Here is an 18,306-nt window from a genome sequence, read left to right as displayed (position 1 = left end):
CCTCTCTTCCCAAATCAGCCAGAAGAACTTTAAAGAAGAGGCCGCTTTGAGGTACAGTATTTTAAACACAGACATTAGTTTGATAAAAGTGCATTTGTTCACAGTAGATTATACACAAATGTGCTATTAGGAATGTGGGGAAAAAAATTTTTTATTCAAGTCAAAGTTTGGACATAATGAAAGTTTGGACATATTATAACAGTTCATTCAATACATATAGTATCAAAGCAGCTTCACAATAATACACAGGAAAATAACAGTGTTAATTAATCAATTATGAATAAAAGCAGCTGTACAGCAGCTCTACAGAAGACAATAGAGCATAATTCAGCTCAAGTCAGTTCAATGAAAATGTCGATGTTGCAAAGTTAGTGTCATTCTCTGTCTGTCTGATAGTGTCAGTGCAGTTAAATCGATAATATAAGTGAATATTTATTGTCTTAAACAGCAATTTCTGGCTATGCTTTATGCTTAAATACTTTGGGATAAATTGTCCCTGGGCATTGGTTTCTTAATGAAGTATGAATACTTAATTTTCCCTTTATTACTATGTTTTAACGAACGAGTTGGAGTGAGTATTACTTAAAATGTTTTACTTAAAAAGAAGAAGTAGATGCATTCAGAATGTGCAGAAATATACCTGCAGTACTGTGTATGTCTGATATGCTCCTTAAACAAAACACATTTTAAATAAGGACACAAACGTCTTTCATTTTTCGTAATTATGACTGTGGTGTCATTATCTTATCTGATATCTATACAGACGCAAACATGATGCAGAAATATTTGCATAGCTTCCCTCTCACACACGCAATTAGGCAAAACTTGTAATCCCTTGTGTAAAAAATTTACCGTACTTTAAAAAGTATCTACCGTACTATGGAAATAATATACTGTTCTCTATAATGTTTCAAGTGGTTTCCCCGAAAATGCAACTTTTAATGACTTCTGCAGTCTCAAAATTATTCGACCCCTTCATGGCAAGCATTTTTAGTACTTAGTAGAAAACCCTTTTGCTGTTATAATATAATAATAATAAACTATATTTTCTATAGCACCTTTAAAAGTCACATCTCAAAGCTCTTCACAAAAATAAGAAAAATAAAAGAAATACAGTTTTTGAAACCCCAGCCAGTAGAGCATTGCCATAATCAAATGCAAGAATATTAATGAACTTTTCAGCCACCATATGTGACAACACAGGACACAGTCTGGCAATGTTTCTAAGGTGAAACAAAAAATGTTTTGAAAGTATTCTGAGGATCAAATGTTAAATTAGCATCAAATATCACCCCTCAATTTTGTTTATATCGCTTGAAACTCTAACATAGAGCCATCCACATTTAAAGTTAAAGACCCAGCTTTACGTAGCTGGTGGGGTGAACCAATGAGTATAACCTCAAGTCTTTTCACTGTTTAGACAATTAAAATTGTGAGACATCGATTCTTTTGAAATCTCAGAAATACATTGAGACAGAAAGGCAACAACCATATTATCATCAGGTTTTGAATTTATGTAAACTGTGTGTCATCTGCATAAGAATGAAAGTTAACACCAATCTTAAAAGTTGACCAAGTGACCAAATGTAGATGCAGAAGAGTAAAGGGCCCAGAATTGATCCCTGAGGAACACCAGATTGCACCACACCAACCTCAGACCTGCAACCACCCATATCAACAAACTGCTTTCGATCTGAAAGGTTTGATTTAAACCAGTTTAGTGCAATATCAGAAACATCAAAGACAGTCTCAAACGGATGATTAAAAAAGTGATCTACAGTGTCAAAAGCGGCACTGAGATCAAGGAGAGTCAAAATTGAAAGACAGCCAGAGTACAAAGCAATTAACAAATCATTTGTCATGCGATCATAATCATTTCGTCAAATCATTCCTTAACTAATGTAGTTGCAGTGCTGTTTACAGAAGCCAGATTTAAGGGCCTTAAAAAGATTGTTTGCAGTAAGATGAGACTACAATTGAAAAGCAACAATTTTCTCTAAAAGTTTGGCAAAGAAGGCAAGATTGGAAATAGGACAGAAAGTTATTAAGATTATCAAAGCCCGTGTTATTTCAAAAGTGCAAAGTGCACCTTGTGTAAAGTGTACTAGAATGTGTAAGAAGCAACCGTGAATGTGTACTCTCTTTAAGTGGCCTTTTATTACATTAATATTATCTGCAAGTACAGTAAAGACTTAAAGTGCCCATTCAAAACAATTAAGGCACGAGCTTCCGTCTGATATGCACAAGTTGGTTTCTATGATGCTCTTTTTAATTTCACTCCATCTGTGTCTTTCCTTTCAAGGTCAATCGTACAGATTTGACTTACAACATGGATAACGACACTTATTATGATGACGATTATTACGATGAAGCAGTGCCTTGTAACCTGACGGGGTACAACAAGGATGAAGTGATCATCCAAACATACATCTACTCCCTGATTTGTGCTCTCGGCCTGGTGGGCAACGTTTTGGTCCTCGTAACGTACGCCTTCTACAGGAAAGCCAAAACCATGACCGATATCTTCCTGGTTAACGTGGCATTGGCGGATCTCCTCTTCGTCGTGGCCCTTCCGCTGATCATATACAACGAACTGTACAGTTGGAGCATGGGCACATGGGCCTGTAAGTTGCTGAGAGCCGCCTACAGCATTAATGTGTACAGTAGCACGCTCCTGCTAGCCTGCGTTAGCGGCGACCGCTACATGTCCATCGTCAAAGCCACACGATCCGTCCAGATTCGATCGCAAGCTCGAGCGTACAGCCGCCTCATCTGCGTGGTCATATGGCTGCTTGCATTCATTTTGTCTTCGCCTACGTTCATATATTACAAGATGGAACAGAACGAATGCATCAGCATCTTTGAGAAACCTGAAACCGCCATGCTAATGAAGATCCTGATTCCCAGCATGCAGATGCTCATCGGGTTCTTGGTGCCGTTGATGGTCATGGTATTCTGCTACTCGTGGACCATTGCGACGCTGCTCAAAGCAAAAACCTTCCAGAAGCACAAGGCGGTCCGAGTGGTTCTGGCCGTGGTCTCTGTTTTTGTCCTCTGCCATCTGCCTTACAACGTGGCGCTCCTCGTCTACATCAGCAAACTGTTCAGTGAGAGACTCTGCAAGGAGGAACAGCTGACTCTGATGACGCTGTCCATCAGCAGGAGCATAGCTTACCTCCACTGTTGTTTAAATCCCATTCTGTACGCCTTCATCGGGGTTAAATTCAGGAGCCACTTCTGTCAGATCCTACAGGACTTGCGGTGCCTGGGGAAACGGTACATTTACTCGGGACGCTCCTCTCAGCAGACCTCTGACTTGTACGTATCGGCAATGAAAACCGTTGTTGAACACAATCACGACAACCAATCGTCATTTACAATGTGACATGACATTTTCGAGTGATTGCTGCGTGGTTGTTCTCAAGAAAGCAGTGAATGATTCTGTGTATGATTTACCAAGTACTGTTATATGCTAAATGTTTTGGTAACACTTTACCGTAAGCTCCCATTAGTGAATGCATTAACTAACATTACCTAACAATGAGCATTTGCTACAGTGAGGGATTATTTACATCCAAGAATATGTGTAATGATCTATGTTAATGTTAGTTCATAAAAATATAACTATTCATTGTTAGTTCCTGTCAGCTCAGGTCCATTAAATAATATTAACATATACTGTACAACCGTTGATTTTAAAATAATGCATTAGTAAATGTTGCAAGTAACATGAATTATGATTAAGAAGTGTTTTGTCATTGTTAACCAACTTTATTGTAAAGTGTTACAAAACTTTCTTTTGAATTAGTGATATGCGAAATATTTTTGTATGTAAGCAAAATGTTGTGATGTTTTCTTCATTGTCTTATTCAAATGTGTTTTACAATAACTTTACTGTGGGCCGACTTCTACAGCTCATGTCTGATTTGCAAGGCAAATGCTTATCAGCCTTATCAACAATGTGGTATTAAACCACATGAGTCTAGAAATGTGTGAAGGTAAAAATGTCTGTAGCGTGTAAATGGCTCAATAAAACATATTATTGAAATATACAAAACAAGCTTTAACAAAAAAACCTAAACATTATTAACCCTAAAGCCTAACGCACCATATTTTCGATACTCAAATTTTTTAAGGCCTGTAAATTATCAACATGATCAAAACTTTGCTGAAAACCTGTTGCACACAATCTACTACAGTCCTTCTGTCGTCTGACTGATAGTGTAGACTTTTTATATAGTTTAGTTGTACAAACGTGCCACTTAAGCTCGTGCTTCACGTGTCTTCTGCTGTGAAATCGGCACTGATTTTTATAAAGTAAACATGAGAATAACTTTTATATCGTTAGTAATGTTTCAAGGTGAACTCTTACTGGACTGAAGCAACCCAGGTTTACTTGATCTATACATATTTTTTTATAAAAATCATGTTCAAATGTGACTATCAAATATGATCATCAGGCTTTTGAGGAAGGTTTATTTGTTCATCTCTCAATCATTGTATTGCATTGCATTATATGTTTTAAAACTGCAGAGCTTTGATTATAAACTAAGCATTTAAATTTCATCTTATTAAGACATATTATTGGCAGATATAGAGTGACAGCTGATATTTATATGCATTTTATGTAAGTATCTGTTATACTAAAGATCTCATTGATTTACATTCCAAGCATCAGAATTTCATCTTACATTTTGTCTATATAAATATCAGTATATGCACCAAATTGCAAATTTTTGCAAAAAGTGTTTTTTCCTCGAGTTTGAGCTCCATATTCTCACTATATCAGACTATATGAGCCATTAAAGCCCATTATATAATACATACTCAACAAAAAAACATGCATTTTTAAAATATATTTTGTCTAAAGGTTTTAATAAAATGTTCAATTTAAAAAAGATGACTATTATTTCTGAGTTGTTTGAACAATAAAGTTTCACTGTGTATAATCATGAAACTGTGACAGTGCTCAGTGAGATCTGCTGGACAGGTTTGTGAAATTGATTAACCATCTATGGGACTAAATAAATAAATGATATTATATTTTACATATATTTAAGACTAAAATCATTGTCCAAAATCTGACCTTTGACCTTTTTTTAGGGTGCCGTTATTTATAACTGACTTGTTAGGGTAAATTATTTTTGACAAAGTATCTGAAACTTCACACACTTTCAAATGCGCTTTCACTATCTGAAAAGTAGTGAAAAGGTCTCAGTGTTTTAAAAATAAGCTTGATTAACATTCCATTTCATCTTGTGCTACTATATTTCATTTGGAACTTATTATGTGAAAATGTCAAAATCTTGACACAAATTCAGACGCAACTTCACTGCCTGGAAAGTAGCCTAGTGAAACCATATCTTAGTGTTTCAAAAAACATAAAAAAAAATCTTTAACATTGTTCCAAATCAATGATTGTATCACAAGTGATAATGAACAATAGCCCACACGTTCCACGCGTAATTCCATTTTGACCTATTTAGTCGTCAGTTTTGGATCATTTGACCTACACATTAGCATTTACAGCTGCACAAAAAATATATATCCCCTAAAAGGACTTTTATGCATAACACAGAACTTTTGGTCTTTGAGTTTTTTATTTACAAAATGTGCATTTGGATGTACAATGCTATATATTTTCTTTTTCCAAAATGAATTTATATGTATTTCCTATAGTCTAAAATGAACTCACAGCATGTGATCATGCTAATGTCTCAAAAAATGTCAAGCACATGGCTAATGGATTTCAATTTGATTACCAGTGGCGGATGTCATATGACAATGCTAAACTGATTTTTTTTTCTTTTGGTTGAATATTATTATTGTTTTTTTTTTCATCGCATTTTTCTGCGGCATTTATAAATGACGATCCACCATATAAGGTGAACAATGTTGTATTTTGTAGCATTGTAGTTCTTCTCTGGAGTCTCAGAAAGGGACTTTTGGCCCTGTGGTCAGAAAGGAGGCTCTCGATCTAATCATATATTCACAAAGTGTGGATAGGGGCCAATGACACACTTCTCCTTCCTCTGAATATAAATGTACATGCATGGGTTTACTGAAAGTAGTGGGATGATTATCTAAATCGAACTAAATGGGTCAGAGAGCATTAAACCAAATAAATGAAACAACATGACTTGAACTCGAGTAACATCATAACCGTGAAAGCAGGAAATATCATGGGATGAAAACCCTACTGGAGAAAGAGGCTTTTCAACCGTCGCTACAAAACACAAGTTCTCTTTTCAGTGTATTTATATATTTAAATGATGCTTGGCTCATTTCCTCATCCTACATCAGCAAACAACACACTGAATTTGCATACACTGCATCGTAAAGCCCCTAAATTTACAAGTTCACCAAACAGTTTTATTAACATTAAAGGGACAGTTCAACTTGCCGGCCCAGAAAAGTTAAAATACTCCGAGTTACTACAGTGGCTCAATCTTAAGTTTATCAAGCGACGAGAATACTTTTTGTGCACAAAAACAACAACAAAAAAAACGACTTTATTCAACTACTCATTTCCTTCTCTGTGTGCCTCGAGTGAATTCACGTAGTGTAACAGCGCAGCGCTTCTGTGTTGTACATCACACGCATCACACACGTGACCAGCATCGGCCAATAGTGAGCCTACGTGTAAAAACAATACAATAATAATATTCAACCAAAAGAAAAAAAATTCAGTTTAGCTTTGTCATATGACATCCGCCACTGGTAATAAAATTGAAATCCATTAGCCATGTGCTTGACATTTTTTGAGACATTAGCACATATAGGTCACATGCTGTCAAGACTCAATTGTGAGTTCATTTTAGACTATAGGAAATACATATAAATTCATTTTGGAAAAAGAAAAGATATAGCATTGTACATCCAAATGCACATTTTGTAATTAAAAAACTCAAAGACCAAAAGTTCTGTGTTATGCATAAAAGTCCTTTTAGGGGATACATATTTTTTTGTGCAGCTGTAAATGCTAATGTGTAGGTCAAATGATCCAAAACTGATGACTAAATAGGTCAAAATGGAGTTACGCGTGGAACATGTGGGTTATTTTTGTTGTTGTTGTTTTTTTCGCACAAAAAGTATTCTCGTCGCTTGATAAACTTAAGATTGAGCCACTGTAGTCACTCGGACTATTTTAACGATGTCTAACTTTTCTGGGCCGGCCAGTTTCAATCCCTTAGAAGCATATGGAGGAGTGATCCAGCTCTCAGATTTAATCAAAAATATCTTAATTTGTGTTCTGAAGATAAAGGAAAGTCTTACGGGGCTGGAACAACATGAGGGAGAGTAATTACTGACAGAATTTTCATTTTTGGGTGAACTAACCCTTTAAGTTTCTAGGTGAAAGTCTCTTCTGCTCACCAAGGCTGGATTTATTTACCAAAAACACAGTAAAAACTGTAATATTATTATTTTTTAAATATTATTACTGATTAAAACAGCTGTTTTCTAGTATGTAAATATATTGTAAACCGTAATTTATTCCTGTGATCAAAGCTGAATTTTCAGCCCAGTCTCATCCCAAGACGTCATATGACTGACGCTTTTGACCATACGTCAACATCCGACGTTTTAGGGTAGGCCTACACTTTAACGTCAGTTAGATGACGCTATCTAATCCTAACCCTACCCCAGACCTAAACCTACCCGCGTCAGCCTGGTTCACACGGAACGATTTTAAAATTGTCGGCCGATTTTCCAAACCTGAGAGACCCCACACACGGCGATAAAAAATCACGGGTCTAACAGTTTTGGTCGTACAGTGTGTGGTGCGCAGCCACACGGCAAAATCAACACATCACGCACGAACCGATTTGACTCCCTAGCATTCCCAGGTCATACGGAAACACTCGCAAAATCCCTCGAGATCAAACGTGACTTCAGAGTAAACAACCAGTGTAGTTTGTTTTTAAATGGATGCTGCACATTGGTGGTGGTTGAGGAGATTCCCCCTTCCATGTGAAGCGCTTTGAGTGCCTAGAAAAGCGCTATATAAATGTAATGAATTATTATTATTAAATTAACCGAAAAAAAAAAAAACGTTACCAAAAGAAAAGGCGATGGTCAAAGAAGTGGAGACAACGCGAGCATGGACTATTTTGATTTTGTTTCCCGGTGCTTCCTCTGCGCCTCGTCACCTCGCTTTCTGATTGGCTACACGCCACAGTCCACATGCTGCGTGCTCGTTTGTCCCCGGGAGACACCACACACTAGGAGAAATCGGGCCAAAAAAATCCAACATGTTGGATATCCCCGATTTGAGATCGGAGCGGTCCCGACGTCCTTCCGAGCAGACGAGAGCAGTCTTAACACACCACACACGGCAGGAATATCTGATCAGATTATTTACGATAATCGGAGCATCCTTAAGATTGTCGGAAGGGGTAAATCGGGGCTAAAATCGGCCTAATTATCCTGCCGTGTGAACCAGGCTTTACTGACGCTAAAGGTAAAGCGCCAGTTAGATGACGCCCTAGGATCGTCATCTAACTGACGTTAAAGGGTACCCTAAAACGTCGGATGTTGACGTATGGTCAAAAGCGTCAGTCATAGGACGTCTTGGGAGCATCATTACTCCAGTCTTCAGTGTCACATGATCCTTCAGAAATCACTCTATGATTTGCTGATCAAGAAACATTTCTGATTATTATCAATGTTAAAAACATTTGTGGTGCTTTGTATTTTTGTGAAAACCGTGATACATTTTTTTCAGGATTCTTTAATGAATATAAAGTTGATTAGAAATGTAATATATAACACTGTAAATGTCTTTACCGTCACTTTTGATCAATATAAAGCATCCTCGCTGAATTAAAGTATTAATTTCTTAAAAATAAAGTCTAGGTTAGACTATTTTAAGGTGCCCTTGTTGTGTAATTATGTAAGTAAGTACTAATATTTATTAACAACATGCACTTACATTATGCATAAATACAACCCAGATCATATATAGCAAGTACATGTAAGATGTGTAACAGAGACGCTGTAAAATAAAGTGTTACCAAATTCTTATACTGACCCTAACCTGTAAACTGCAGTGTTAATTAGTCACCGTTTCACCCCTTTTACCTTTAATAATTTCAATGAACCTGTGGGGTTTTTGTAAAAGTATAAATAATAGTTTCTCTCTAGGAGAATGAAGTGAAAAAAAGACGACTTTTTTTTTTACTTGGCTTCTTCAGCAAGATTTTCTGTGATAACGACTTTATTATTTTTCTCAGACAAAGAGAAGGGAAAGACGTACAGAACACATATTTTGTTTCAGTACACTGTAACTGTCCAGGAAACCTTAAGCAAAACATAGGAACTGAGTCGTTCATGTAAAGAGAGCTCTCCTATTCTGATCATGAATAAACTTAATTTACGAGTACAGCATTACTTTACGCTTGTAGTACATGGAGCTGGCTTGAAACACAGAATCAGTGACGTATGTGGGGAGAATAGGGCATATGTAGAAAAACAGCATGTCAGTCCAGGACACGAGCAGGTATCGGGTTTGAGGTTTGGGAGCCGTGAGAGCGTGTAGCATGGCATTGATAACCAAAGTGCAATCCTTAAACCCGGAAGCGCACACCGAGTGGAAATATTCACATGCCATCTCAACGTATTTCTGGTTGAACTTTAGTTTACGTGCATGGTCGAATCCATCCCATATGTCTTGCGCCGTTTTCTCGCGCAGAATGTTTGTGGCTCCACCAAAATTTCCTGGTTGAATAATGCTGACCTACAAAACAATACAAAACAATTCACCATGTGCAATGTTCTATTTGTAATGGATACTAAATCAAGAAATAGATTATGAAATGTTTTATTTATATTACGGTAGTATTACTGTTTCTTTTGGTTCATAGACTTTTAATATCTTGTTGATTTATGTGATTTACAGTAGTGGCCAAAAGGGGATATTTGTTTTTTTCTAGCTCGATTAAACCATTAACATATAAGGAAAATATTTAATGTTTTAAAAAATATATATTTTAAATATGACGGAAGAACAAAACACTTAACTCAGTAAAGGTATTTATCTGACAAAATTATATATATATTTATATATATATATAAAAAACTTATATGAACTTATAAAAACTATAACTCCATGTTTTATTTTATTATGCAGAAAAAAGCATTTTTGCATGTGATCATAATTTCTTTGTGACAGCCTGGCCAGAAATTATGTCAGCACAAACTGGAATGTTTCATTGAGTTATCATCACAAATAAAACAATTAACTCCAAGCACAACTACGCAATATACTTTAACAAATTTGTAATAATATTTGAGATATCTTAATATTTGTGAAGATGTCCATTTTCCAAGGCCAGACATGACTTTTGGCCACTACTGTCTCTTCAGTTTATCTTTATGATTTGCCTGAGAAACGCTTGATGTCTGACGAAGACCTTGAAGTTGGATGAAACTACAGTGTTTTAAAGAAATAGTTTTTTTTATAGATTTTTTTTGTGTGTTGAACCTTCTCAACAGTTAGCTGAGCATCTGATTTTAGATTTTGGTCTATTTGTAATGAATAAAATATGAATAATTTTTTTATTTATTTATAATAATACAAACAGTCCACTTAGGTCAGTAGCTACATGTGTGAGTTTCTAAGGTTCCTTGACCAGAACGGATCAGTCCTTACCTTAACTCCAAAACTGGCCATCTCTACTCTCAAGCAGTCTGCGAACGCTTCTAGTCCCCGCTTGGATACACTGTACGCTCCCATGTTCAGGCAATTGAAGAAAGAAAAGATACTTGACACATATAACATACGACCTAAGAAGGAATTATGAAATTAAAGGAAGTAGTGAGTTATCTATACACATAACACTGTCAGAAAAAGCTGTCAGTGGGGCGGCACCCTTTCAAACTTATTTGACTTTGAATTATTGACTTATTTACCCCTAAAGGGTGCATATTAGTAGCTTAAAGGTACATATTTTTACCTAAAGTATTATAATTAGAATACCTAAATGGTCAAAATTAGTGGTCGGCCGATATTTGGCACTTTTAAATTATCGGCCGATAAGCTTTTTTAAGTCTCGGAAGCAGATTTTATTTCTGATGCTAAGAACGGCGGCACCCGAGCACAGACGTGATCTTTAAAGTCGGCATGAAACGGAAGTTGAAACAATCTTTGTGACTTATGTCCGAGTAAAACGGCTTCTGGAACAAGAACAAATGTAGGGCGGGGCTTGATTTTGATGGTCAAATTAATTGAATTGCTTTGTGAACTTCCTTTTAAAGACCCACTCCGATGAAAATAATGTTTTTCTAAGTGTTAACATGTTATTGTGGCATTTTTCTGATGTTAGAGGACATACCTTGAGAAAAATAAGCTCAAAGTTGTATTTCTGAGTATTTCTACATTCAAATGGCTGTGAATCAGTAGCAGACGCTAAAATGCCGGCTAAAATAGACTGGAGTTGTGACGTAGTAACTCCACTGGGTGTCTCCACACGCGACGTCTTGGAGTGAAATAATGATCGGTGATAACTTTGATTAACTTCGGATAATAATAATTAACGTGTATATAATACTGTTGTCCCACCGGTATTGGGGGTGTAAGCTAGCGGGAGAGACAGAGCTCTCAGCAACGGGCAGGGGGAGGGTCGTCTCCGTGCCAACGGCTCCGCCCACAACGCAGAGGCGAATTGCTAATGAGCTACTGCCGCTCTGCTGAAGCGAAGTCCCAGAATACGGCACAGGTTTTGTGATTTTGGCTAAAAATGGCATAATCATAATTTAAATACCACTGGGAATGTTTAAAAATAGCTCAAAATATGATCGGAGTGGGACTTTAAAGGGTTAGTTCACCCAAAAATGAAAATGATGTCATTAATGACTCTCCCTCATGTCGTTCCAAGCAGTAAGACCTCCGTTCATCTTCGGAACACAGTTTAAGATATAACTGCTCGACAACAGAACCGGAAGACAATACAATGCTGAATAAAGTCGTAGTTTTTGTTATTTTTAGACCAAAATGTATTTTCGATGCTTCAAAACATTCTAACTAACCCACTGATGTCACATGGACTACTTTGATGATGTGTTTATCTCCTTTCTGGACAAGGACAGTATACCGTACATACATTTACAATGGAGGGACAGAAAGCTCTCGGACAAAATCTAAAATATCTTAAACTGTGTCCCGAAGATGAACGGAGGTCTTACGGGCTTGGAACGACATGAGGGAGAGTCATTAATGACATAATTTTCATTTTTGGGTGAACTAACCCTTTAATTCATGTTTTTAACTGTAGTCTGTGAAAAAGACTACACTACAGTATAATACAATAACAAACAGATTTAAGTTTTGGTATCTTTTTGATTTTTATTTACAAATTATATTTCATACTGATTAATTTTACAATTCATTATTTCTAGTTTAGTAAATATGTAAATCTAAATTTCATTGCAGCTATTTTTATGCATGTTATTTAAATGGCAACATGACATCATGACTTTGCGTAAACATACACGCCACTTTCAAGTCAAGTGGCGTGTTATCTATACGCATTTTGATCTATCCGCGTTTATGTCCACGCCGAAACGAACCGTCATCTTTTGCGTGTATGTATGTCTACGCCGTGAAATGTCCGAGCGAAACGAAGCAAAATGTATATTTACATCTGTGGAGCAATATTTTTTTTCCTAGGATGGTAGGGGAAGACTCATAAATGGTATTAACCCCAGTGACGGGTAGGTTTAGAGACGGGGTTGGGGTAGGTCATATATTTATATATACAGTAATGTAACGTTAAGTCAACGGCGTTGATAAACACGGTGAAAAGCAATTATGCGTGTTGATAGCACGCCAAAAATGGAAATACGAATTGGCGTGTCATACATACGCCATTTCATGAGATCAGTCTGTAAATGAAATGGTGTAGTATCATATATATTGGCTTTATATCTCAGCCACTCTGCTCTCTAAAATATCAGTCATCAAAAAATCCATATCGGCGACCACTTGTAAAAATGACCTTTTGAAAGGATGCCACCCTAGTGACAGCTTCAGTATCATTTTTTTCCTGAGAGTGAAGGAATATATCAAACAATGCCTTTAGTACATTATATTCAAGTCAGAATAGAAGGCATCAATGACCTTTGGATGCTCTAACAAGTGACAAGAATGGGATGGTGACTCTGATGGCACCGAACAGGTTGACATCAGCCATCTTCTGGAAGTCCTCAGCGCTGCTCCACTCCGTCTCTCCCCAGTCACTGATGCCAGCGTTATTTACAACAGCATAGAGACCTGACGATGAACAACAATATAGAGAGAAAAGGGCTTTTCATTTTCCCTTTTACAAAGTCTTGATTTTATTTTTGGGGTCTGCATGAATAGATTTTCATGCTTCATGCTTTCATTTTCAAAAAACACATTATTATTCCCATATACTCCTAGCCTGGGTTTCCCCATACTGCCTTTGCGCAGTGCGATTTTATTCACGCTGCTAGGCGGTCTGGATACCATGGACCAGATTTCCGCCTCATCTAGGGGACCAATCACAGAACGGGGAGGGAGCAGCAAGACGATGACGACGTCTATGCGACACACCGAAGCAGTTTGTTTATACCTATGGATCCAACATGGCAGCAGACGCGAAGTTACCTTTCGATGCAGCCTTAGATATTGTTCCAAGTAGTTTAGAACGCAAATAAATCTCTGACCCATCGTCTTTTTCCTCGTCTAATTTCTGTCGCTCTACATACGTCATCTGGTATAATTGAAACGATTGGCTATGAGCCGTACAGGCGCATTTGATAGACATTCCTAGCACCCAATAAACTGCTCTGGGCATTCGTAAACCACGCCTCAAATACGAGAAAATGAACATGTGGTTCCCAGACCCGTTAGCCAATGAGACGTGGTCTGACGTTAGCCAGGCTAATATACTTCATTGTTGCAGCTCCACTCTTCCCAGTGTCAGTAACGCTCTGGGTTGTGTTTCCCTTGCTTAACTACCACAGTACGATGCATCGTTGAAGAAATCAACTAGCTAGTCACGACTGTTTCCCGAAACCGTATTGTTGCAAATTTGTCGTTCAACCACGTTTGTTTATGACGTCACGCAGGTGGAGGAGTAATAACTTATTTTAGTGAATCTGTTTCAGATCGTATCAATGCTAGATGTTTTGCTATAAATTACGGACATGGCATCTGAGGACTATCTCTTATTCTTCTCAGTTACTTTGCTTTATTTCCAGATTCAATCATAGGCTGGTTCTGACATACTAGAGTACGTTCGCACATGTTCACTCTTCAAAAACCCCGCTTTAAATCTCTTGACAAACTCAAAGACATAAATGACATTTGAATGTATTCTAAATAAAAGACTGAATGTCAGCTTGCTTATTTTGCTCTAAGGATTTATTGAGTCCACATGTCATGCAATCTAGAAACTCTGCTTCTAACCACAGGCCGAGATCTGTCGTTCCAAACACACAACTTTGCGATACTATTTGTGAAATTTCATTGGAACGATGGTTTCGGGAAACACAGACTCGTTGAACTATGCTGATAATGACGAAACTTGTGACCATAGTTGGCTAACGATGCTTTCAGGAAACGCGCCCGTATAGTTCCTGTCTCTGTGAAACCCCTCCTTCTGAAAAGCACACTGTGCTCTGATTGGTCGGCCGGAGCAGTGTGTTGTGATTGGTCAAGCGCTTCGAGCATGTTGGGGAAATTTCCATAACTGCCAGTTTCAACACACTACTAACTAACTCAACCAGGCCCCGCCTCTTTATTCTGCGTATGAATTATTTAAATGAGGAATATTGTGACGTGTTCGTTTCCGGAAGAAACTCAAGACTACAATGGAGTGGTTTCAGGAATTTCAGAAACAGTGACACTGATATAGAGAATCATATATCTTTGTGCTTTGAAACTTTGCAGAGCTTTTTAATGCTCAAACAACAACATTACACACTAAAGATGAACATGTAAAAAAGCGTAATAGGTCGTCTTTAAATACCGTTATGCCTTAAACACTTCAAATTCTATTATTTATATTATAAGTTACCTTTCTTTGGCAAGTTTGCTTCCACAAAATCTTTGGCCAAGCTTACATGTTCATCTTTGGTCACATCCAGCTGGAGTACCTTCATACGGTCAGAGCCTTCTTCAACCAGACGCTGAGCTCCGGGACCTTCAGGGGATAAACATCCAGCAAACACTGTGAAGCCCATGCTGTCCAGTTTCTTTGCAAGGTGATGTCCAAATCCACTATCACAACCTGTTATTAACACTGCCAGGCCATCTCCATCAGACAAGCCACGTCCCGCCTGGCGAACTGCGTTAGCCAAGAGCACGAAGCAGGCGACGAGACCAAAATACATGCATATATGATCACCCAAACAGATGTAGGAGATGAGCAGGACACTCATGCTGAGTAAAACTGGCTTCATTGTGAATTAGGAGCTCACAAACTCAACCATTCACAAGCTCTGATTGAGAAACCTAGGAATAGACAAAACAAAAAAATAACAACTTGTAAAAATTACAACTGAAATTAGCGCTGATATACAGGTGGATTAAGGAATCTCACAATTATTAGCAGTTGCATAATAAGGAAGACATAATAAACATGCAGAAATGTTACAACATAGTTCATTTTTATTTTATCTTCTTTTATCCTTGATGTACCTGTTGACTGACACACAAACACACACACACACACAAAGATGAGTAAGATTGCACTTTACCATAACCAGGTCATGCATAAAAAGACAGATTGATCCACAGATTAAGAGCTGCGATCGGTTCATTTACTGTAAATTACAAGGAGTGATTGAAGATAATATGCAGATAAGCAGACACAAACGTTCCAATTTGAGGTTTGATAAACATATTCCATGGTTTGTTCACAAGAATAATTTAATTTATAATCATTTTCAATAATTTGTGTCGATTCTTTGATTTTTTTAAAGGAAGATTGACAACCTTTCACATGCACATTAATACATTTATATAATGTATTGCTATTGATAACTTTAGAAAATAAAATAATACAAAGCCTAACTGGGAGGCTAATTCGCCATGGGTTCCTTCAGGAGATCTCCTATAGGATACTAGAAAGGCCGTTTTTGATTTATGAGTAAAATACAGACTGTGGCTAACATCACTACAAAACACTCATTGTACTGTAAATAAGGACTACAATGGTTGCCCATCTTACAAAAACCTTTTCTTTCTTTTTTTTCTTTCTTATACCTTTTTATTCCTTTAAGTAAAGAGAAACAGTACAAAGGGTTATGTCTTAAATATCCTAAAGGTATTTAAAGTGATGCATGGATGTAAGAGGAATGATTAGCTAGGGCTGGACAATATTCTTTTTCCATATGATACGATATTGATATTTATCACAATTAAATGGGGAAGGAAATGCTTTCCACATATTTGTTAGACTGTAAACTTGTTCGGTCACAATTAAACTCCACAGAGTAGCTAACTTTTAAAGGGTTCATTTCTGTCATTACTCTCATGTCGTTCCACACCCGTAAGACTTTCGTTCATCTACGGAACACAAATTAAGATATTTGTGACATTTTTGTCTTTCCTATTGTTCTGGACCGTGAATGTGTCAATTGCGTTGCTCCCAATTGAGGGACTGAAATCTCTCAGGTTTCATCAAAAATATCTTAATTTGTGTTCCTAGATGTACGGGGTTGGAATGACATGAGGGCGAGTAATTAATGTCAGAATTTTCATTTTTGGGTGAACTAACCTTTAATTTAGGCCCCTATAAAATCCATTTATTTTCCCCTAAATTCTGTTTTCCATTACATTTTTTTGGGAATTCTGTGTTTTATGATTTAATACAAACTTTAACAATTTAATCAAACTTTTAAAATGTAAACCATTTAAAATATAACGATTGATTTAAAACATTGCAATTTTTTTTGTCAAATAGTAGGCTACAGTTTACTATACAATAGTTATATATTTCTGAAGTTAAACCGGACTTTTAGTTTGACGGTTTGTCGTGAAGATCTTTGTTTCAGTGTTGTTTGACGGTGGTTTTTCTGAAATGAAAATCCTGAAAATCTTGTGAAGGACTCATGGGAAGTCCGGTTCTTTTCCGCGAACCGGTTCTTTCGGACAGTTCGTTACAATGAACCGGTTCAAAATACCGGTTCAACGGATAAAAATACATTCAAATAAAGTAATTTAACTTAAGTTAAATAATAGTCATCGTCATAATCATCTTGGATAAGTTTCTTACATTTACGTTTTGCAAATTAACTCTACAGGCGATGAGCAAACGTGGATGTTTCACATGTCTTAAAGATATAAAGTGAATAAACTGGTCTTCGTCAATTTTATTTTATTTATTATTAAATAAACTTACATTTCGCCTATTTCGGCCCATCATTTAAATCCTTTGTTCACCCGTACTGCGTGCTCCGTTATCAGCACAGCATGCAGTTGGCCGAAAGAAAGTTCGGTTCAGAGACGGCGCTATCACACATGCGCAGTATCTCCAGCTCATCGGTTCTCCGTATCCGAAAGAAACAGTTCCCGGTTAGGTTCTGTACGGTACTGGTGATTCGAGAACCGCAGCAACAAGTCAAGACAGTTCTTGTCTTGACTCGAGAAACTCTGTCGCAGTAGGCCTGTATCTTCTGAGCTTAGAACTGCTGAAACCTTACTTTGGAAATGAAGTCCATGTGCTTATTGAGACGCAGATGCTGAAAACATCGTGAGCATCAGTGTGAGTTTGTTTGTCAAAATGTTTTCATCCACACAGAAACACGCATAAATAACTTAACGTTAGTAGCGCATGCACTGACTGGCTGTTGCCGCGTTTATTTCTGCTGTTAGATTAATTCATATCGAGTAAAAATGTCCAGAGCTGACTTATCATTGTCATCGACGTCAAGTTGATCACGATCTCAATATGATAGCCTCGTTTATCACACAGACCTATGATTAGGCGAGGTGCTTTTAGACTGAATCTTAAGCTGCAAAGAAATCAATAATGAAAAAAATATTTTTATATTGCTCGTTCTTCTTCAGATCACCCACTCACCATTCTCCTTGTTACTGTGCGTTCACACGGGACGCGAATAGCGCGTCAAATTCGCGTCTACCGCGTCTAGTTTGACGCTTGACCACTTTGCGTTAATTCGCGTGTCAATGGCGAAATTGACGCGCATAAAAACAAAAGTTTGAAGCGAAATTTACGCGTGTCAGAGGCGAAATCCGGAGGCGAAAGTTTCGAAACCCGTTGGCGGCCATCTTTTTAGATGTTTATCGAGCATTAGCATTAATCGAGAGAGTCACCG

The 18,306-nt window shown here is 37.3% G+C and overlaps 2 protein-coding genes across 2 annotated transcripts; one reads left to right on the top strand and one right to left on the bottom strand.

The window, feature by feature from the left end:
• Positions 1 to 2,306: 2,306 nt before the first annotated feature.
• On the top strand, positions 2,307 to 3,625 carry ccr6b (chemokine (C-C motif) receptor 6b). Its single transcript, XM_056255797.1, has one exon. The coding sequence runs from the start codon at positions 2,330 to 2,332 to the stop codon at positions 3,383 to 3,385; it is 1,056 nt and encodes a 351-aa protein (XP_056111772.1). The 5' UTR covers positions 2,307 to 2,329; the 3' UTR covers positions 3,386 to 3,625.
• A 5,580-nt stretch (positions 3,626 to 9,205) lies between these two features.
• On the bottom strand, positions 9,206 to 15,494 carry zgc:113142 (uncharacterized protein LOC503524 homolog). Its single transcript, XM_056255796.1, has 4 exons — positions 15,042 to 15,494; positions 13,118 to 13,270; positions 10,652 to 10,785; positions 9,206 to 9,736 (listed from the first exon to the last, which is right to left on the bottom strand). The coding sequence occupies exons 1-4, from the start codon at positions 15,424 to 15,426 to the stop codon at positions 9,374 to 9,376; spliced, it is 1,035 nt and encodes a 344-aa protein (XP_056111771.1). The 5' UTR covers positions 15,427 to 15,494; the 3' UTR covers positions 9,206 to 9,373.
• Positions 15,495 to 18,306: the final 2,812 nt, after the last annotated feature.

Source organism: Rhinichthys klamathensis, unplaced genomic scaffold, assembly GCF_029890125.1.
Source record: "Rhinichthys klamathensis goyatoka isolate OS25496 unplaced genomic scaffold, OSU_Roscu_1.1 h1tg000123l_1, whole genome shotgun sequence".
NCBI lineage: Eukaryota > Metazoa > Chordata > Actinopteri > Cypriniformes > Leuciscidae > Rhinichthys > Rhinichthys klamathensis.
The sequence above is the reverse complement of the archived record's forward strand: the minus strand, read 5'-3'. Positions and strand labels throughout refer to the sequence as shown.